The sequence below is a fragment of the Porites lutea genome, chromosome 6 (assembly GCF_958299795.1).
Source record: "Porites lutea chromosome 6, jaPorLute2.1, whole genome shotgun sequence".
Taxonomy (NCBI): domain Eukaryota; kingdom Metazoa; phylum Cnidaria; class Anthozoa; order Scleractinia; family Poritidae; genus Porites; species Porites lutea.
The window spans coordinates 16528178-16550960 of NC_133206.1; the positions used below are offsets into that span (position 1 = coordinate 16528178).

At 39.9% G+C, this 22783-nt stretch overlaps 1 protein-coding gene across 1 annotated transcript; it reads right to left on the bottom strand.

The window, feature by feature from the left end:
• Nucleotides 1–170: 170 nt before the first annotated feature.
• On the bottom strand, nucleotides 171–22520 carry LOC140942248 (uncharacterized). Its single transcript, XM_073391210.1, has 22 exons — nucleotides 22349–22520; nucleotides 22073–22125; nucleotides 21784–21856; nucleotides 21562–21599; nucleotides 21346–21388; nucleotides 18269–18359; nucleotides 15075–15147; nucleotides 14903–14953; nucleotides 14470–14535; nucleotides 14308–14349; nucleotides 13775–13828; nucleotides 13228–13302; nucleotides 12645–12721; nucleotides 11716–11857; nucleotides 10953–10974; nucleotides 10439–10476; nucleotides 8846–9038; nucleotides 6471–7711; nucleotides 5082–5156; nucleotides 4521–4578; nucleotides 1837–4103; nucleotides 171–1101 (listed from the first exon to the last, which is right to left on the bottom strand). The coding sequence occupies exons 1-22, from the start codon at nucleotides 22410–22412 to the stop codon at nucleotides 349–351; spliced, it is 5589 nt and encodes a 1862-aa protein (XP_073247311.1). The 5' UTR covers nucleotides 22413–22520; the 3' UTR covers nucleotides 171–348.
• Nucleotides 22521–22783: the final 263 nt, after the last annotated feature.

Sequence of the window (22783 nt, forward strand, 5' to 3'; positions counted from 1 at the left end):
TGGATTAAGAAATCAAACGTTGCACTTAAGATTGCCACGACAGCGTAAACTGAAGTTATTACTGGGTAAGTTTGGGACTTGTGTTCTCGCGCTGCCAAAAATCGCTTAACTGACCACAAATTCAGCTTGGAATCTCATACAGTGCATGAAACAACTATGGAAACACATGGTTTTATATCTTGAGAAGATTTAATCAATACTTAAAACACTGGTAGAAACACGTAGGACCCGTTTTCAGGGCCAACTCACACTTAGTACGAAGACACAAAACAAATACACAAAAAAGCGGTAAAACTAAGTTACGATGACGCTACTAATGATTTCTAGTTCATTATCGTTGTTAAATGTTCACATTGAGTCGCTTCCTCCGTTAAGAAGTCCGGGTGGAAGAAATGTTGTCATGGAAGGGCTAACAAGACCGTCACCCGAACCCGACTGGGGCTCCACATCCCGCGGGATTCCCGCTGGAAACGACCACATGCTGGGAGGTTGGGAAAAATTTCCCCCAAGGATTTGCTGCGAGGGACCGGAACTCCACAAAAAAGAAGGCACTGGAGCGGTTCCTGGGTTATTTCCCCAAGAGATAGTAGGATGTGTGTTGCTAGCCTTGGGACCAGGTTGCTCGCTTCCTTGTGGTACGCTACCCCACTGACCGATGGACGCAGTGACTTTCGATTGTTCACCACCAAGTACGGCCTGCGGAGGCATGGGTCCAACTGCTGCACCCCACTGCATGCCAGGGGCAGGGTTAGTGATTTTAGGGGCTGTTTGTTCACTTGACACGTTCTGAATGCCTTCACTGGCTGTACCAGGACCAAGCATGTTCTGAAAAGACCACTGGTTACCGTATGTGTTGCTCGGGAACGGGTTGGAGCTCCAATCCATGGTCTGTTCAAAGAAGCTGCCGATATCACCATCAGTAGCAAAGTCAGCCACCACCTGATTGCCGTTCAGCATCAAACCATTAAGTGCTGCCCTTGCCTTGGCTGCCTCGTCCATACTGCCATAGCGAATCAGGCTGTTACCATGGCGCAGGTTAAGCTGGAATGTCAGCAGGGGACCATGTCTCTCGCACAGGGGGCGCAAAGATTTAGGATCCATCTAAAACAAACAAAAAGCTCAATTAGTTTAGAAAATAGCACCACGACTCAAAATCCCTCTTGATGCTAATCTGATTTGCTTCAAGTCATCCACGTTTTCCAGGGTTCCTCGTCGATTTCTTAAAGCAGTAGATACTCGAGTTGAGCAACGTTTCCGTATTTTTTAGTTATCAATTCCCCCATTGTTTCGTTACAACAGCGATGTCCAATCGTATGGTGTAATTTTTCTCTTCATCAACAAGCAATGTCAATTTTAAGACACTTAAAAGAAAAGAATAGACAACCTTGAATCAAAGTGTATGTTTTGCCTTGCTGTAACTTAGTCCAGAGCATATTTTACATCTACATTGAATTTGCGCTCGGTTACTAATGATGGTATCAACCGTTAAAATAGCATCGCTTGTCTACAAAGGATATCGTACGTTGGCCATTCCTACGTTGGCCATTTTCACACCAGACACGGGTTTCCGAGAGATAATTCGCGCCAGACAGATAATACGACTTAATTTGAAAATGGAACGGTTTTAATTTTTGATGAACAATCCGCCTGACTTCATCCATCTGATCATCCGTCAATTTTGACGGATTTTGAAGATGGATTATACGTCTCAACGGCCATTCTAAACAGACACATGTGCAAAGTTTCAAGATCTTGCACTTGCTATGAGTGTTACACATCTTTTAAAAGGGCCCCAGACAGTGAGCGTAGAATCCAAGATTGCGATTTACAACTTACCCTTGGTGAGAGGTTTCGAAGCACCAACCACGTGGACATGGAATTAGCTGTGCTTCTGGAAGGAGCTACACCACTCGCTGCGGAAACCGGAGGTAGTTGTGTCAAGGGCCGGCTGCCTGAAAGCTTTTCCTCCGCACTCGGAATAGGTTGATTGGTGGACCAAATCATGCCAGAGTTCTGCAGGTTTGGTGGCTCTGCAGGAGAGTCTGTGCTTCCACTTCTGACATTGTCAATGTTTGGCATGGAAATGGCTGACCCTGCAGATGACGGGGGGGCTGGCCCTCCAACAGCAGCCCAAGGCTGTGGGTTAGGTGTCAGTGGACTAAACGGTTGTGAAACTGCATCTCGAGGACTCCACGGCGCAGAGTTATTGGCAAAGCCAAAACGACTAAACTGAAATTCCGGCTGGGCTTTGTCGCCAAAGCCAGAGTCTATTAAAGTTTTCAGCCAAGGAGGTGGCTCTTCATCAAAGAGAGGTGACTCAGGAAGGGCAGCGTCATTTCCCAGCCCAGGAGGTGGTCGTAACAAGGATGCCACACTCGACCCTTGTTTGTTTGCCCCTTGAGGGGGTGGCAGTGGGGTTTTATTGTCTGGCGCCTGCCAGGATGTTGAATTGAGACTGAAGTCAACCTGGCTCGACTCAAATGTGTTGCTGTTGATTGGCATAGACGGAAAGTTGGAATTAGCTGTAGTGTTCACTTCATTAGCAGTCTTTACACTACTTGTCGGAGAAACACTGCTTGGAGCACTGATAGTTTGAGTTCCTGGAGTCGGCCAGCTATCTGATTGAGAATCACTACTAGTGGAAGACGAGCGACCCGAGGCCTCCATAGTGGTGACAGGAAGGCCTTCTCTTCCATCCTCCCTTTTGTCGTTTTTAGGCGCAGGGCGCCATGGCACACCAGGTTTGAACTCCGGCGGATCTGCTGACAGCTTGGGGCCTGCATCAACACCCCACCTACTGGAAACTGGATCGGAAATTCTTGTGCGTGGCGATACATTGTTGCTGTTGGGAGCTGAATGGTCAGCTGTGTCACTAGTTGAAATTGTGGGTGCGGAAACAACACTAGATAATACGGAAGGAGACAGTGAAGAGCTGGAGTCTGTTGGAGGTTTCGAGTCCACTGATGTCGGTGTACTGCTGGAGACTGATGGTTGAGTGACTGGAGCAGAATCCTGCAGTACTGGCTGCTTCCATTGGGTAAGTCGAGATTGTGTGACGGGAGAAGGCTGTTTTGGCTGTTCCTCCGCTGTTACAGGGGTGACATTAAGAGATTCCTTTGATTGAGATTTAACAGTTTCAGTAGTTTTAGTCTGTGAAGACTCGCTAGGTGGCTTGTCATTTGTTACAGGTTTGTTACCTTTCTGCTGATTAGTTGGGGAAGGCTGTTGCTGTTGTTGAGTTATAGACTGCTGCTGAGGCACTGCCGAAAACTGTAGTGCAGGGAGCCGGCCAGCCAAACCAGGCTGTTGCTGTAAGACTTGCTGCATCTGAGCAATCATGAGCGCAATCTGCTGCTGTTGTTGATAGAGCTGCTGTTGAGGCACCACCTGCTGTTTTTGTCCCAAGTGTTGCTGAGCAACAGATTGTGCAGCTAGTCTCTGCTGCACAAGCTGAAGCTGAGCAATTTGTTGCAGCATAGCAAACTGTTGTGGAGTGACCGGAGGTTGAAGCAGCCCTCCCTGGGCCATCCGTAACTGCTGCTGCAGATGAAGCTGTTGAACGAGCTGAGGGTGAAGTAGTGGATGGGCCAGAGGAGGCCTTAAAGGTCCCTGTACTCCTGGGCCAGGCGCAGGAGGTATTAATGGTGGGCCTGCTCTTTTCCCGTTACCTGGCAACTGTGCTTGTCCATTAACCAGCTTTGATGCTCCTGCTCCAGACTGAGCAGGTTTATCACTTTTTGTTGTTGGGGCAGCGAGTTTACTGTTTGAATCACCCTGAGTGTCCTCAGTTCTCGATACCACAGTGTCCTGCGCTTTACTCTGTGGCTCAGTACTAGGTTTAACAAGTGTTTCATTTGTTTGAGTCACTGAATTAGAAGCTAAGAGTTCAGATGGTGTCTGTTTTAGATCAGGTTTATTAGCCGCAAGACTTTGTTGCTCAGCTTGCTGCTGTTGTTGAAGCTTTCTACGTTGTTTCCGGTTAAGTTTGCTCTGACTCTGCTGCTGCTGCTGTTGGATTCTTGCTGCTTCCGCTGGATCAGGTTCCGCAGGGACCCCAGATAACTGTTCCGTGTTTTCATTGATGTTCATAGCCAGCAAGTACCCTACAAACACATCAACAGACAATCAGCTACTTGGTCTTTGATTACACTTGATGAAATCTACCTTTAAGTCTAAGAAGACCTAGCCTGCATGACAGGTGCTTTGAACCAAGTGAGGCAAACTGTGCACTTGTCTCGTGCTTTGCGCAAAAAGCCAATTTTCCCTCGCTTGGCTTATAGAGTGCCTCTCATGATAGCTAAAGAAGAACTAAAGGCTTCCAAAGCCTTTTGAAGAAGGTGTAAACAAGAACACAATTTATCCTTTCTTAAATCTAGCAAGTTATTACGGTACAACTGGACCACAACGCGGTACTCGCCCAGATACACTAAAACTCGCCAAAAGGAAAAAAGAAAAGACACCTCTTCAACATTTACAGTGGCAATGTCTCACACATGAAAAAAACACATGATTTCACTTACCAATTGCGCTTTCAATATTCATGTGATTAGCCTTGAGGGCCTTTTCTGCATCCACTTGCTGAACATGACAGTATTAAAACATAACAATTAGCCATACAGATCAAAGACTACCATACGTTTCAAAGAATGGTGCAATGGCAGCAGTGTAACAAGCTAACTCATTCTTACAGAAAGCGAGCTAATCTAATAGCCCTATCCCCTCGCTTTCATGTGCATTTGCCAGTCAAAAGCAGTGTGTAGCTGTATGCTAGAGTTAGTTCTATCGGCTTGACCTCAGTGCCATCAATTATTTATAGCGCTACTTTAATTTCCTGTTCAGCCCCTCTTTGACTGTGTACAAGACACCTTCGTAAAACAGACATTTCATGCTAGTTTTAACAGTGTTTGGTGATAGTAAAGTGAGGAGTAGGGTTGCATAACTCTGAAAGTATACAGGTTAACAGTATCTATGGTATTGCTAATACAAGACAACTAAAAGTACACTTCTACATTCTAAGCAGCCATAGCCAGTTCTGGACCCTAACAAAAGTCACAGCAGGAACTCAGTGAACATTGTCTTACCTTGAAGCCCATGTCTAGTAGTTGTTTAAGAGACCTGTTCATCCATGCATTTGAATCATTAGTAGGTTTAGGAGCCTAAAAGCAACAAGTGATTAGTGAAACTGGCAAAATATCTGCTCTCCATGACTATGTCATCCAGACTGCATAATAGCTGTATTCTTTCAGTGGCCAAGAACGTGTTAAAAAGAAGGTTTATAGAGTGTGAAAATGGTGAGCAACTAAAGTGACCTGTGATGCTTGTGCATTTTGAGGGAGAATGTTATGCCAACACCTTGTGCCTCACATCTAGCAAAGACAGCTAATATGAAAATTTGTCAAGGGAACACCGATGGGGGCACTGCGTTCCCTCAATAAACACAAGGTTTTTGCACCATCAATACCACTGAGCATTTGTGCAGTGGTCTGTAGAGCGGTTCATTAAGCATCTCCCCCCCCCCCTCCCATCCCTTATTTTTCTTCCTTCCACTGTTTCATCAGTGTGACAGGTGCCTGGAATGGGGGCTCATCGCTGGGTTGTGGGGATTTACCAGCCATGGGGGCAGTAGTCTATCTAGGGGCTGGCTGGCCACAGTGGAAGCCCCTGGATATCCCAGGCACCCACCTTCCTCTTAAGCAAGGCAGTTAGTTAATGCATGGTAACAGAACACCTTACTGTCATTGATACTGATGATGACTTGTAAACAGTTGTCTGACCTTATCATGACTTACATCAACTCAGAGCCCAAAGCTGTAAGTCGTAAAGTCTGTTAACCAAGTCATGACTGAGCTCCAATTTGTGGGTGCAAAGGCGTCACTAGCGAGCTCAAGCAGAGATGTGTTTGAGTGATGCTATTTCATGTCAACTGGAAATGGCCTTCTTGCATTCTCAAACAATGATTATGCCCACATATTCAGGCAATTTGGTAGTGTCAAGGCATATTAAAAGGCAAACGGCCTAACCGGAGTGCAAAGAAAGTAGTTTTTGATAGCCTGGGGCTAGTGGATTTTGCTCTTCAGTTACTGAATCCTGCATGACGGGCAAGTGAACGTTTTTGGCGAATTCAATTTATAGTAGAAGAATTGTAATCATTGTCATCAATTATTTTTTGAAGGGGTGGGGTGGGGGGGGGGGGCTAGTTGAAATGACCTTTGGGCTAGTACATGCTAGCTACAGCTGGCCCAAACGGTAAGCTGTAAAACTGACTTTCTTGGCACCCTGCCTAACTTCTGGTTGACCTTTGTGGCTCAAAAAGTTCTTTGCTTGAGCTCCCTACTGATTGGTCATACACACCCAAGTAGACTCAACTAGTGGTCAGTATAGTGTGCTTTTCAAGTTACTTCCGACCCTATTTATCTTCTGTAGTCACATGTAAGAACAAAATAAAGCAAAAGATAGTCTTGAGTTCTCACCCTATTTCTTTTAGAAGAAGCAGTTGTCCACCCATCTAATGAACCCTCAGATCCTTCTTCATGTTCCATACTTTCTTGTCCCCATTCTAATTCAGTAAACGAAACTCCTGTGGTTTCTAACCACTGTGAAACTTTGCTGTTACTAGAAGACGAATCAGATTTTTGCGCCATACTGTCCCAACAAGATGTACCAGTAATATCCACACCGGAAGCTCCCCAGCTAGATGTACTGGTTGTGGGTACATCACCCCAACCAGTTGCAGTCATTTTAGCACCAGACGTTGACAAGATGTCTTTTTCCATTTTGCTGTCCATATCAGATTTAGAAACAGAATTAGAATCCAGTTTTGGTGGTTTAGTATCCTTAGCATTTGCAACTCCTTCCGATGATGAATTGGGTTCTGTCCATTTGGTGTCTGTCTCGGCAGGGGTTCCACCCCATGAAGAAGTCACATTACCAGTCCCTACTGTTGATGTTGCTGGCATTTTAGTCTTAACACCTTTTCCAGGTGTCTTGCTCCACCCTGAAGCCTCAGATACAGAGGGACTGTTCACACTTGCATTCTTTGCTGATTCACTATTTTGCACAGGTGGTGGTGGTGGGTCCTTAGTATTTAAACCAGTTTCCCAGTTTGAAGTCCCTATCAACCCTCCTAGCCCACCCTTTGCCACTCCACCCCAGCCTGCAGTGAGACCCGCATTGTCTTTAGTTCCTACCGATTCAGCAGCATCAATAGCCTGATCAACAGACTCATCAATGACGTCCCAGTTTTCAGATGGGGTCGGATACACCCCAGTCCAGTTACTAGAAGACAGTGACTTTTTGTCCCCATTGTTACCAGTATTTCCTTGAGCAGTACCTGAATTTTCTGACTTAATAGCAACAGACATAGAGGAAACAGAAGTTTTTGGAGAAGAGTCTGCAGAGTACTGGCCCTTTTCGGAGCCAGCGTCACTAGTGCTAGTCTTTAATTTGTCACCTATAATGCCCTTTGATCCAACAGTGGGCCAAGTCTCTTTATCTCCTTCATCAACAATAAGTTTATCCCATGTCCCTTCCTTATTGCCCCAGTGTCTGTCCTCTGCACCCCATTTGTCAGTATCATCCCAATTGTCCAGTGAATTGCCCCAGCCTGATCCTTTGACTGGAGCTGCCTGTGTCCATCCTGCATCGTCCACTGGTTCAATAATGTCAGCATACTCTTTTGATGCAAAGCGATTTGGATCTTTCTTCTTGCCAACTAACAAAGATGAGCAAATAAGTTCAGTTTCTCATTATTTCACATGTCAAGTGGTTTTCAGTTTTTAGTGTCAAAATACCAAATCTTAAGCATTACTTCCTTGAATAACAACAACAGCCACAAATAGAACAATAAAACAGACCTTAAAGCAAAGAGCAAGTGCCTCAAAAGAAGGGGGAACTTGAGCAAGCAAAACTGTTGTCATCTGACCCAGTAATGGCACCTTTTAAGAATCTAAACATTCAAATTGAACAAGCTTCTGCCTCCATATTGGGAAATTCTTCACCAAAATAAAATTGAACCAGAAACTGTTGTATAATCTGTCAATTGATACTAATGCAAATTTTTATCCTAAAAAGTACACAAAGTACACTTTCTCATAAAGAATACCTTAAAGGAGTTTATGGGTTTATCATGCTTTTATGGTCCACTAGTTTAAAGTTTTTTTCCCTCTGGCATTTTTGTCTACAATTTTTGAGAACAAATGTATAGTTCAAAGGGCACCTTTTTACATTTATATTAATTATTTAATACAGTCATAGGGGAGCACCTTGGGTTTGAAAATTTGGTTATCTATTCAACCAAGAGATTTTGGTTCTGACAGAATTGTCTGTCCATACTTTTGTACCCCTTCATGTAAGCTGGGGTGAAATTTGCATGTTTTGGCAGTAAATCACATGGCCACCTGAACTTTTCAAGAGAAAAAACAACAACAAAGCCAAGTCTTTTTTACTATATTTTATTGTCTACAGTGGGGTGGAGAAAAAAAGAAATAGCTAGAGCGAGAGATAAAAAACAAAAGAGACAAATTGCGTTGAAAAAAAACACGTATATTTTATAGCGGAGTGAGAAAATGAGAAATCTAGAGGCTACCAAGGTGAAAAAGTGTGGTAGTGAAAAAAAAAGCAAACAGGGACACATACAATATTTCCCCTATTAGCAAAGTGTGCTGCATGTGCAAAGTTGTTTTTCACTAATTCTATTGATTTTTTTGCTGTTCTCGTTGCTGTCGCTGTTTAGCATTACACTATTTTATTTTTTGTTTGACTTAACTATAGGTATGTTAAGGAGAGCTTCGCTTTTAGTATTGGCTAATTATATTACATAACCAATAAAAGTTATAACTAATATCACCTGTGGGTTGTGGCTTTGGTTGAACCTTTAATGGTTGTTGAAGTGTTTGCTGTGGAATCTGTTGCTGATACTGAGTTTGTTGTTGCTGCTGTTGTTGTTCTTTCTGCTTCATCCTCTTTTGAAATCGTGGTGGTATTTCCCTTGGGTACTGCTGTTGATCAGTACGCTGTTGTTGTTGTTGCCTTTTCATGTTCTACAGGTAAAGCAATGGGTGCAAATGTCAGTTCTTTCATGTCTTGCTCTTTTTGCAGTTTCATGAAATTAAATTGTAAACAACTACAAAATGACTCACTTCTTTGACTTCCTAGCCACAATATTAATAATAATAATAAATAATAAATACAAGGGTGTAAAGAAAATCATTTTTACAGCTTGCCATTTGGGAAAGCTGAAGCTAACATTTACTAGCCCAGACATCAGTTCAACTAGCCCCAAAAGCTTTTTGAAGAGCAGAATTGATCTCACAGTTCTTCAGTTATTCGAAGCAGTTATTCCTCGAAAAAGATCACTTGCCCATCAGGCAAGTTAAAACAGAATTCACTAGCCCGATAGCAAAATCTACTAGCCCCGGGCTATTGGACACCACTTTTTTTGTAAGCTGAAATACTCAGTTATCCACTCCCCTTATGGGGCTTTTCAGTGATAATGAAACAATAAATCAAATAGAACATAATATGTTTAAGAACCCCAACTGGTAGGAGAACCAGTTGGCTATTTACAAGCCAACTGGAGGCAGCATGGCTGAGCCGTTAGAGTGCTGGACTTGCAATTCGGAGACCCCAAGTTCAAGTCCTACCCTGACCACAAGCTGGAGTTGTTCTCAGTAGTCCCGAGTCTAAATCCTTGGCCACGCTTGTAAATAGCCAAATGGTCTGCCTCCGGCCAGTTGGGATTCTTAGCCATATTGTGTTCCATTTTAGTTATTGGTTCATTATCCCTGAAAAGCCCCCTAAGGGGAGAGGATAATTAAAGCGTGGCCAAGGATTTGAACTCAGGACTACCAAGAACAAATCCGGTTAGCAGTCAGAGCGAGACTTGAGCACGGGGCTTCCGGATTACAAGTCCAGCACTCCAACCACTCGGCCATGCTGCCTCCAAATATTAAATTAAGACTTAAGAAATTGCAATGCACATTTTGAAAATAATTATTAATTGGTGACAGATCACCAAAAGGTATCTAACCACTACACTCTTACAGATCCTCTTGTGGTGAGATCTCTGTAGTTGAAATGCTACTGTGTTAACATCCAGCTGAACTTTTCTGGTAGAACTTTTGCATAGTACTACAATGGAGCCTCGACATAACAAAACGCTATATCACGAAGTCCTCAGTATAACAAATGATTTATCTCTGCCACAGTAATAGTAAAATATATGGAAAAGAACCTCAATATGATGAAATCTTGCTATTGCAAACATATTTTTGCAGTCCATTGGCCCTTTGTTATATCAAGGTTCCTCTGTATTTGCCTCTAACGACTTAACAAACAGGAATTCCGCGTGGTTGTTAGTTTGTTTTTTCATTGGCCACTATTACATGATGTGGGAGTGAAATGGTTATAAAACAATGAACACTGTTTAATTACTACTTACCTGAGTTTTGTTTGCCAGTTTTTCCTTTTCCTCTTTTTCTAAATAAACAAACAAACAAATTTAGATTTTTACATGCAAAATGGGACATTACTTAAGAAGAGAAAACGCATGATGTTATTTACAGTCAAGCCAGGTCAAGCATACCCTTCCATCCCACCCCCAAGATTTCACATAAATTTATAATTCAAAGGATGAATCCATTGGTAGTTGGAGATTTCAGATTCATCATTGCATTCCTGCATGTGTAATAAGCAGTGAATTAACACCTCAGTTTTCTTGAATTGGATGCAAATGCTTTCAAAGCAATTTTGTCCATTCATAGATATTTCAATCTGACCGAATACAGAGGAGCTATCGCAAAAAGTTTATTACTCATTATGCACACAGAAATGCAGTTTTTCATTTGATACTGGTTCTCAGCAACAACTAACTTTCAAATAGAATCTTGGGGGGTACTCTTGACCTGGCTTGACTGTAAAAATATGTGAAGGATTCAATGAAAAGTGACTTTTACCTTTTGCCGCCTGTTGAGCAGCCTATAAGAAAATAATGAAAATATTTAAAAATGAGAGATAATGTTCACTAAACCTTGAGTGCAAAGGTTTACATGTAACGTGCATTTGTACTGCAACCCAAGTAACAACTATTTATCCTTAAGATCACTTTAAACTACGATGTTACAAATGAAACATCGAAAGTCTAAATTAAAATGAAAGCTCTGTTTTCCTTTGGACCTAGATGTATACAAGCACCTAACAAAAACACACAGATGCTGCTTTAGTTTGCAAGTCACCTTCGTTACCTATAATTATTGAAATAAATAAACTGAGAAATATTGATTTTGACCGGGTAGAATGCACTCCTGATACAGGTTGGTGTGAGATTGTATGACATGGTGTTGATTGAAAAGATCTTGCAACACATTAGCTGGTATTTTCACAGATTTTGCAAGGGCATATGACATCATCACTAAAATGCCATTGGGTTAAAAATCAGGGCGCGGTTCCTCAAAAGATGGTTAAGTTTAACCCAGCATTAAGCCAAATTTTATGCAAGGTTTTCATGTCTAAGAACACGTTACTCGAGCGTACAAAATACTTTTGTGTCTTTACTACAAGATTCAGTGATGATGACATAGAATTTTATTCTAAGCAATGCATAGGAAGGTAAATACAAAAATAGAACAAAATTTTTATTCCTGGCTTAGCGCTAATCAGCCTTTCAGGAACCGGGGCCAGTTGAATCCACTCCCAATTTTTGATTAATAATAGTTTTACCTTTTTAGCAGCCTTCTCTTTTTCAGCTTTCCTTCTTTTCTCTTCCTCTTCTTTCCGCTTTTTTTCCTCTTCCTGTTGACGTCTTCTTTTCTCCTCTCTTTCCTGCTCAAGCTTTTGCTGTTTTTCACGCTCTCTTTGTTCCCTGAAAATTAGCAAATCACTAGTCAAGTAGGATTGCATTGTAAATCAGCATGTTGTGATTTTTTAACCTTTACAAAAATCACTGATAATTGTTGAAAAATAAAAAAAAGTATTTTGAAGCAGCATCAACACATAAGATGCCACTGCTAATAGAGACCTTAAGATACACTCTTTCCATGCACAGGTACGGGTAAATTATAGGTACGTGTAGCCGTTAATAAGAGTAGATTCCCTCTTACCCTGGAGAAACGGCTAGGCTACCACATAGAACATTGATGCTATTATCACATTTGGGAAATCATGTTTCCCTATGGTATAACTAATTTTGCAACAAAATAATTTTATTAACAACTCTACAACATTACATTAAACTTTACGGCCTGAGACTTGAATGTTACAACTTTACAAAAAAATAAGAGCTACACTACACTCTCTCATGTAAATTAAATCAAGACTTAAACATGACACCAGAAATAAATAAATAAATAAATGGACAGATAAATAAACAAATAACAGAAAAAAAACAGAGAGAAGGAGGGGACAAGTTTTCTCCATTCAACAGGTACCGCGTCTATAAGACCCATTAACCTAAAAAAATAAAAGGGAGGCCCCTGTAAACCTTTTTCAAGAAAATATCACCTTCAATTAAAAGTCTAACTACAAGGCAAATATCCCCTACCAATACCTGTGGGCAAAAACAGTGTACGTTATGGTCCCTAACGTTCTTACCTTTTCAGCAACAATGACAACAACCTAACAATAAAAACAACCAAAAAGGAAAGTCTTACTTTTCACGTCTCTTTCTTTCTTCATTCTGAGCTCTTATTCTTTCCTCTTCTAACCGCTTCTGTTTCTCAACTTCCAGCTGGAAAGGAATAGGAAATTTGAAACTTTAGACTGTGCAACACATCCAATTTGACACTTTAGACTTGTGCAACACATCCATGCAGGTCAAAGACAGGACAGATTCTGCTAGACGATGTTTTTTTGAGAAAAGTGAGATAGAGTCACAGGAATAGTTGCACAGGAATCATCCTTCAACAGCATGCAAAGAAAGTCGGGTGCGATAGCCCGGGGCTAGTAGATTTTGCTATAAGGCTAGTTATTTTTGTTCTTAACTTGCCTGACGGGCAAGTGCTGTTCTTGGGGGAAATTCAAATTACAGAAGGATTGTAATCAATCCTGCAAATCAAAAAGGGTTTTGGGGCTAGTTGAAATGACTTGTGGGCTAGCATATGCTAGCTACAGCTTGCCCGAATGGAAGGCTGTAAAACTGAATTTCTTTGCACCCTGAACTTCAAGTACAACATTACTGCATATCGATCATTTTTAGTTTTCTTAAGAAACAGCTAATTCAGTCTAAAATAGCACCTGTTTCCTTTGTTTTTCTTTTTCCTCCTCTTCTTTTCTTTTCTCTTCCAATTCCATTGCAATCTTCTCCATTTCCTACAATGTACAGTTAGTCATTAGCCACAAAAAGTTTTCATTTTCAAACAAAGAATGTCATAACCCAATCGGCGCACTAATTCTTTACGCTTCCACAGTACCAATCATCATTAAGTAGTTGTCTCTGTAAAATTATAGAGTAGGCAAAAAACAATTGGGTCCCCTTTGCCTGAGTACTAACTGGATTTGTTTCTTGATGGGCCTCAGCTCAAATCCTTGGCAACGCTTGTAAAGAGGGTCCCCAATGGGACTTTTGGAATTAGCGGGATTTGCCTTATTTGGAGGCTGCAGGGGTTGAAAAAAGCTTGAATTCCAGCTTGTCATTTTGCAAGCAGCTCTCATATTTTGCTTGCCTGAGGCCACCTCTCCCTCGTCTTAGATAATGATTTTATTAGAAGATAACTTGCCAGGACCCTTGCCCACTGGGCAAGTGAACTTTATTATTATCGCTCTTATTATAAGAAGAACACACCTTTTCTCTTCGTCTCTGTTCAGCTTGCAACTGCTTCTTGCTTTTAGGTTTTGGCTTTAAAAAGAAATTGTTTGTTTCAATAAGAATTCCATAACCGGTGGTGCAAAGTAGCATTTGAAATATTTTAGCAAATACTATAGTCACTTACAACTTCCCATTCACTAACAGAAGTATTACATGTCCCAGCTGAGACGCATGTCTCAGGGACAATATTCCTCTTTGCCTTAAGTTTCCTTTGAGAACTGCTATTTATGTACAGGAAGACTCGTGAAACTAACAGCCTTTTTGGATATTACAAGACAATACCCCCCCCCCCCTTCCACCCCAAGCATAGGTTCACATGAATTCTCTTGATTGAGTAAGAGGGTTGTAAGCAAGTGTAGTTAAGAATTAAAACTTGTATGAAAAAACGTTTGTGCCCTAGTGCCTACAGCACTTGTCAACAACAATTTCAAAGCAATACTTGTCACATGAAAAGAATCCCACTCATGCTACCATACTCTTATATACTACACACAGCAGGTAATACCAACCTTTGCTACAGGAACAGGAGTTTTTCCTTTCTTGCTTGCTTGCTAAAATGATTATTTTTAGAAAAAAAAATAGTAACAATCAGTAATAAGGCAAGGAATGGGTAAGCGAGAGGCCATTTACTGAAAATCTACAAGAATTCAAAACCTAAACAGTATCCACACCTTTTTGGAGGAGTCTCTTTTCATATCTTCCTTGTGTTGGTTTAATTTGGTCTTCAAAACCATCAACTAGAACCAAAACAATATTTTACATCATAAGAACAGAGAAAAAGACACTCTTACCCACAGCGTGCAAAGAAAGTGGTGTCCGATAGCCCACGGTAAGTGGATTATTTTTGCTATCAGGCTGGTGAATCCTGTTCTTAACTTGCCCAACGGGCAAGTGCTGTTTTTTGGGGTAATTCAAATTACAGAAGGATTGTAATCAATCCTGCTAAGGGTTTTGGGGCTAGTTGAAATGACTTGTGGGCTAGTACAGGCTAGCTACAGCTTGCCCGAATGGCAGGCTGTAAAACTGACTTTCTTTGCACCCTGTAACCAATATACAGTAAGAGCTAATGTCAGACTTACTATTACAAACTTTTGTCAAACTTACAGTTTCCTCTCTGAATTCCTCTGGAACATGTTTGCCTTTCTTTCTCCGATTCTGATAAGAAAAAATGTCAATAAACTTAAATAAGCACAGATCGATCTTCTCCTAACATTTTAATAACTAATTTTCTTCGTGGCTTTGTAATTTACCTTTGCAGTGTAAAAGTGATTTTTACCTTGACTATCTCCATAATGCTGTCTATGTCACCCTCACCATCGATATCTTCCTCTTCTTCTGTGTCCTGGTATCTGTTTTAATATGAATGGTTGTTTAAGTCAGTTTTTCCACTCGTTTGAACTGCAGATAAAATAACTTTTTAATGATGTGATAATGAGTTACTTTAAGGAGGCTGAGTGGTGAACGGTTAGAGAGCTGGACTTGTAATTCGGGGACCCCAAGTTAAAGTCCCTCCCTGACGGCTAGCTGGATTTGTTCTTGGTGGTCCTGTGTCCAAATCCTTGGCCACGCTTGTAAAATAGCCAACTGGTTTGCCTCCTACCAGTTGGGATTCTTAACCATGTTATGTTTCACTTCAATTGTTTGTTTCATTATCCTTAAAAGCCCCATAAGGGGAGAGGATAATAAAATTATTTTATTTTATTTATAACCTGAATATATTAAGGCATTATCAATGGCAACACAGTGTTCTCCCTTATTAATCTAATCAAGCCAAATAGGGTTGCAATTTTATCCTGCATTTTTTTTCAAACAAGGAGATTATTTGAATAACAGTTGCATGATATTCAACAAACTCCTTCAATTATTGAGAGTTTGTGATATAAATCATAACTGGAAGAACACCAAATTGGATAACGCGATGTCACACAACTGTATGGTGGCCTAAGACTGCCATAACAAAAAACCCAATTTCTTAACGAGTTTCTTGTAATATTATGTTTTGTTTGCTTTTTTGGGTGTATTGGTTTATTTTTAGTTTAATGTTGGTTTGTTTTTTTTTGTTTAATCACAGAAATATTTTAACTTAAAATAAAAAGTAAATTAATTCAGAAATTATTTTCAATGAAAAGAAAATATCTCAAGAACAGAATAAAAACGAAATGATTTTAAAATGAATTTATTTCGAACGAAAACAAAATTTTATTTACTAATAATAATAATTTTTTACTAATTTTAAAAAAATATATTTGAAAAGAAAGGCATTGTAAACTAAATTAAAAGCAAAATTGTCCATGGCCTATCGTTGCCATAGCAAAAAAAAAAAAAAAAAAAAAAAAAAAGGCGTGTGGCCTATCGTTGCCATAGACCAGAATGCATTTCGGTGCATCTGTTTTCAAGATGGCGACTGCACGGATTCGAAACGAAGAGTGGCAGCAGGACGACGATCTAAAAGATATGTTAGCTCGATATGTAAAAGAAAATCTTAGACGCAGAGAGATCTTAGACTTCGTGTGTAGGGATTTTGATCAATATGCGTGGAGTCTTCGGTCTCTGGACAGACGACTTGAGTATTTTAACATCCGGTACACATACCGTAACGTCGAGCTTGGCGAGATCGAAACTGCCGTGAGACAAGAAATGGATGGCCCAGGTAAACTTCTTGGATATAGAGCTTTGCACAAAAAACTAAGGCAGATTCACGAGCTAAATGTTCCACGAGACGTTGTGTATACCTCGTTCTGTGACCGTTCATAGGAGAAGTGAGCTAGACACTCTGCCTTCTTGGTCAAGGGATCAGCATTTTCGCCTTGGCATATGTTGCCATTGTTGTTGATATATTTGTGGAATGTCCCGTCTATAAACTCTTCCACCGTTACATATTCCCCGTCAATTGTTCCCATGTATATCTTCTTGTAACTCATGGTCTCCCCAAAAAGGATTTCATTATCGCTTGCTATAAGCTCTTCTTTCAGTTTAGCTGCGAAATTCCGCGCGAGGTAGTCTTCCGAAGCCTTTTCTAGATATCTCTTCACCACCCACGTAGAGCCTTGGAATCCTCTGTCATTAGAAGTCGCTTTAAAGGCCTTCCGAAATCCACCTGTTCCAAATGGCTGGGATTCAATAGAAAACTCCACGGCAGTTGGTCTTCCGGTCCATGCCATTACCGACATGTCAAAATTGAACATCTCAACAGAGGTTGTGGTATTTGGGATGAGCTTTCCCAATCTTAGCATGTCAACCACGGACAGGCTCCGCGGAACAAACTTGCTAGGGCTTTGTAATGACACCCGTTGTGGTAGCGATGCCACAGCAACCGCAGCCTTCCCATGTTCAGCATTATCACCCTCGGAAATGTCGTCGATCTTTCTCTTCCGCCGCTCACAGAGAACTTCAACCGGAGCGTCTTGGACTTTACCCTCAATGAATCGCACGTGGATTACTTTCAAGTTTGGTAACTGTTTTAGCGAGTAACAAGATGGCCCTTGCTCCCCTGCGAGTACATCGCATGACATCGTTTCCAACATACCGAAGTGCTTCATGCAAGCTCTCTTGATGTTGCTGATGGAGATTTCGTCGAAGTCTTCGAAGGACACGAACTCGCGCGCACCAACTCGAGAGTATTTCTGTGCTTTTCCCGAAACCTCTGCGCTAAGGCGCTGTACAACTAAGGTCTCAAGCTCTTTGGCTACCTTACTAGAATCCTTCTTGGCTCTCTTCCCTTGGCGCAGCTCCTTCATTTTATCTTTAAACTTACTCCAAGTTTGACCTCCGGCAGCCATTCTTGAAAACAGATGCACCGAAATGCATTCTGGTCTATGGCAACGATAGGCCACACGCCTTTTTTTTTTTTTTTTTTTTTTTTGCTATGGCAACGATAGGCCATGGACAATTTTGCTTTTAATTTAGTTTACAATGCCTTTCTTTTCAAATATATTTTTTTAAAATTAGTAAAAAATTATTATTATTAGTAAATAAAATTTTGTTTTCGTTCGAAATAAATTCATTTTAAAATCATTTCGTTTTTATTCTGTTCTTGAGATATTTTCTTTTCATTGAAAATAATTTCTGAATTAATTTACTTTTTATTTTAAGTTAAAATATTTCTGTGATTAAACAAAAAAAAACAAACCAACATTAAACTAAAAATAAACCAATACACCCAAAAAAGCAAACAAAACATAATATTACAAGAAACTCGTTAAGAAATTGGGTTTTTTGTTATGGCAGTCTTAGGCCACCATACAACTGCTAGTAAGACAATGACTGTTGTTCTTACATTGTGGCATTCTATATACTCAGGGTATTCAAGACACTTTCATGGACAACATGACACTGGTTATATTGTAACTTAGAATGCATTGATTACAGCCTAGTGGGCAACAACCTAATGTTGGTATCATTATTTAGGTGGCTGCTTGGTAATAAGGGAGGCATGAGTGTAACCAGTTATTAACCATCATACATTCTTACCTTGAATCAAAGTCCACATCTGAAGAACAAGGGTGTTGTTTAGATCCACAGAAGTATGTGAGAAAGTTACTTGTTCCTGCACCTTCACCATCTAATTGGTCCAGAAAATATTTGTATCAATCACATGCAGGAATGCAGAGATGAATCTGAAATCTATCCCTTCTAATGGACTCAACATTCATCCACTAAATAACGGAATCTTAGGGGGTATGTTTGACCTGGCTTCACTGTCATTTTATAATAATCATGACTAATTCTTTGCAGAAACAGTACTTAACAAATTATTTGGCAACTTCCACGACTGATATACAATTCTCCACATGACAATCATTGGTCATACGCATTTGATTCACATTGCATCTTGTTGATTTATGTTTGTTGTAGACTGCTCATTAGTTAAAAAGGGCAGAAGGCTGATACATGTTGAAATTCTCCTACCCCTTCCCATTTTATAGCACATTCATTACTGCCGTTTCCCCCCCGCCCCTTAACTACTACCATAAGTATAGTGTTTAAGTGTTTTACAACATGATAAATGCATTTGACATGGATACAAAGTTGTGGAATATTAATATTACTGGACATCAGAATGCTTATTGAGTGACATTGTTAAAAGTTCACATTTCTGTTATTGACTACTACAATCATAATGGTAGTCAATGCAAAAAACAAAAATGACAAAAATTTAAAATCCCAAGAAAGTAATAGCAGCATGAAAACGTTTTGCCCCAAGGGCTTCATTTGAATAGGCCACTTCAGAGTTCACATTCACATTCAAAACAATGTTAAGTCAAAAACCTTTATTGTGAAAATGATTTTTATTGTTACAATATTATAAAAGTCATTTTTATAACAATAGCTTCGCACTTAGCCTCGCCTTGAAACAGAGGTTGGGACAACTTAGAAATGGCCTATTGTAGCAATAGGACATCACATGCTGCAGACTTTACCCCAATAAGGACCAACAGCAATTTTCTCCTAACAATGTCCAAAGCTTATCATGAGATGAGGTTATGAGAATTAATTAAATGATCACCTAAGAGAAAATACTTTAATCTTTTATCAAATTCTCTCAACTCATTCTTTAAGGAAATATATAGAGATGAATTTAGAGAATTTGTATGTGGATATTGGGGCCTAAAGGGTTCAAAGAGTGCTGAATCATCATACCATAACTTAGTCAAGAAGTGAAAGAATAGACCCTTCCATGGTTTTTTCAAATTTTGATATGGACCAGTAAGGCAAAAGCCATCAACTCCACTGGGAAAGGGCGTCTTAAAATTAGTCAAGTCAAGTTAAGTCAACTTTTTTTAGGCAGGGTAGCCCTGTCAGTCAATGGCTGCTATCAAAAGGGGCCCTGCGTAAATTATGACTAGATGATAAAAATTTAAAACGTAAAAATTACTTTAAAATTATGTATAAGGATTTTAAAAAGTGCCTAAAACGGAAAATACATATCATCATAAATTGTGTAAGATCAAGAAATATAAGACAGCTATTGAAGAAAAACAATTGCCAAGTTTGAAAGTGATGCATCTTTAGTGAGCAACTATATAGCTATTTACAGTGATTTGTATGGTGGGGGCACAAACTTTGCCCACCACCAAACAAACCTCTGTAGAATCTTGTAACTTTGAGGAGCTATAACTTTGTTACTTTTCAACAAATTGCTTTCAAACTTAGCTGTTTTACTACCTTTAAGGTGCTCTCTCCAGTGGACTAGGCAGATTTTCCCTATCTTCTCCATGTCAAAGGTTGGAAAAAAAGGTCTATTTTGTTTGTCAAACCTCAATTATAATAAAAGTACATAACTTTTTATCACCTCCCAACTTTTTCCTCAAAAACATTCCTGACCCTCCCCCTATTTGTACCAGTCCCTACCCCTCCCTCCAAGTGATGACCAGTGGGTACCATAAATCCTGTATTAAGCCTCCTGGGGGCTCAACACCCCACATGAAGACTCTGTTATAAAAAGGTCATGCCATATCACAAAACCATCCCTGGTTTACTTAAGAGAAAAAATGGGTCAAAGATTATTAACAAACCAATAATATTTTAGTTTAAACTTTGCTGTCTCTAAACTGCTTTGTGATAGTACAATAAACTTTGTGAGTGTGTCAAACATTCAGGTCATATTTGAACTGGAACAACATTTATAAAATAACTAAGATAGTATGCGTACTCTGATTGGCCAAGAGGTGTGTTTGCATGAGAGTATGTAAACATGGTTGTGACGACAAGGATGTTTTGCTTTTTGCGCGCTTAGCATGTAAGCATGAATTACGAGATGAGTGTTTAAGCCAAATGTATAATGAGAAAAAACATTTCTCAAAGTTATTATCTGTATAATTCTCGCTTGAATCTACAGTAAATTTGCTCAAATTCAACAAAATTTACTAAGAAATGTACCGACTGAAGAATTCATCGTTCATGGCTAATCAGTATTTGCACTTTTTTTGTTCTTTGTTGCTGAACATACGACATTATTTTTTTTGTCTTATTAAACTCTTCATTTTGCTTGCGCACTTAATATTACTTGTTTTCCTCTATACACTGATGGTCCACAAAAAGTAATGAAAGCAGCTTAAATAGAGGTCTAAATACTTTGCTAGTAACAACAGCAATAAGTTTACTAAAGTGACAAGCTGAGTACAGATATATAAATAGTGACACTATACATAAACATATGAAAAATTAAGTTATGAGAACAAATGAGTGTGTTTCTCAGTAATTATTAGGTAATCTTTGCCTAAAAAGTACAAATAACGTTTCCTTTGATGAACTATTAGGAGAATCTTATCATTATTAATATGCAGTTAAAATATATGCTACGGTTACCAAAATTACTAAATATTTGACGATAACAACACGAAGTCGATGAAACGTTTTCATCTACATCGCGAGTAATACAGCGTAAATGGAATTGTCAATAAAATATTACTTCTAGTGTTTACGTGTCGCCCAATCGTGAACCAGCGTGATAACTGATTGAGTCACACGATACCAACAAGTTACATTACGAGGGAAATCAATATTTAGGAGGGTTTAGCCTTCGAAACTATTCAAAATCACTTTACCTTCTTTCCAACCAAAGATGTCCCGCAGGAAATCGAAGAAAATCTAAATATAAAGATATACGAAAATTAAATATATCCAGGAATATTACATTTGTACGAAGGTGTAAATTCGCAAACCGAATTAATCGCAAGGACTTCTTGGCTATTACTTTAGCTTTGTCTCCCCAGTTTTATCAAAGAAGTAAAGTTACAGGTCTTTTTATGTCTTATAATTACCTGATCATAGTCTGATCGACAAGAATCGTTTTTGTATTCTGCAGAGAAAAGAAAAATATATTGAAGTATCCGACAAATCTAACGTTGAAAATTGAAGTAACCACACGCAAACCGGCCTGATACGTCTGAGAATGCAACTTCGCGACGTAGATATATCGAATAGCTTAAAGGTCATGGGTAATAAACGAATTTGTCCAACTTATTTTAAAAGTGAGGTCTTACCTAAGGTAAGAGATTCAAACGCTTTGCTGACTTCATCAAAAAGCTTCTTTTCCGAAGGAACGTCACCTTGGTTCTATGATATAAAGCGAAAGAAAGTCAAACGTTACACAAGTTGATGAAATTACAAGTGCACAGGTTCCAGACTGGAGTAGTGAAAAACACGAAACAATTCTGGGATATAAATACAAAGGAGAATTCAATATCAAAAGATCTCTGGAGCATTTAAGGTGGAATGGATGATAAAAGCCATTATCAACAGAGCATAAACAAGCTTTGACGGAACACAAACCTTGTCCGGGTGACACTGAAGGGCAAGCTTCTTGTAGGCCCGCTTAATTTCATCTGCAAAATAATCCACATCTCTCAGTAACAGGGACAACAAACGACTCCATCTCTCAAAGAAGTGTTGTAAGGTATATAATGAGAGAATCTGTGGAACATATGATCTTGAAAACCTCACACAATCCCGATTCTACTGCCCACTTTGAAGTCGGAAGTTCATTACGATGAACCTCTACAGTACGGTGGGGTTTATAGTTCGAGATATATCCATGGAAATACCTACTTTCTGACGAACTGTTGTCCACTCCTAATATCTTGAGGTACTCTTTCTTCTCTTCTTTTGGCATTTTTTCGATTTTTCTTTCATCTATCCGTAAAACCCTCCATCAAATTTCAAGGACTTCTAAACTCAATCGCCTCTAACGCTTTGTAAATTCAACATGGCGATCCCTTCCGATGACGTCACGTGGCTAAACCTATCCCAGCGTGCATTGCGGCTGCTAATGTCGACCCGAAAGTTGAGTGAGGGACTACTCGTAGCCCGCGGATGTGAATAATTAGTGAGTAGCCTGGGAGAGCATCCGGTTTTTTCCGCTTTAGTTTCTAGTTTGAGAGAAGCGACGACCGGAAATATGTCTGCGGTTCGCAGACGAATAACTGAACACTTCACTGAACAACAACGATTCCAAAAACCGCTTTTCGGCCGCACCCGTCGATT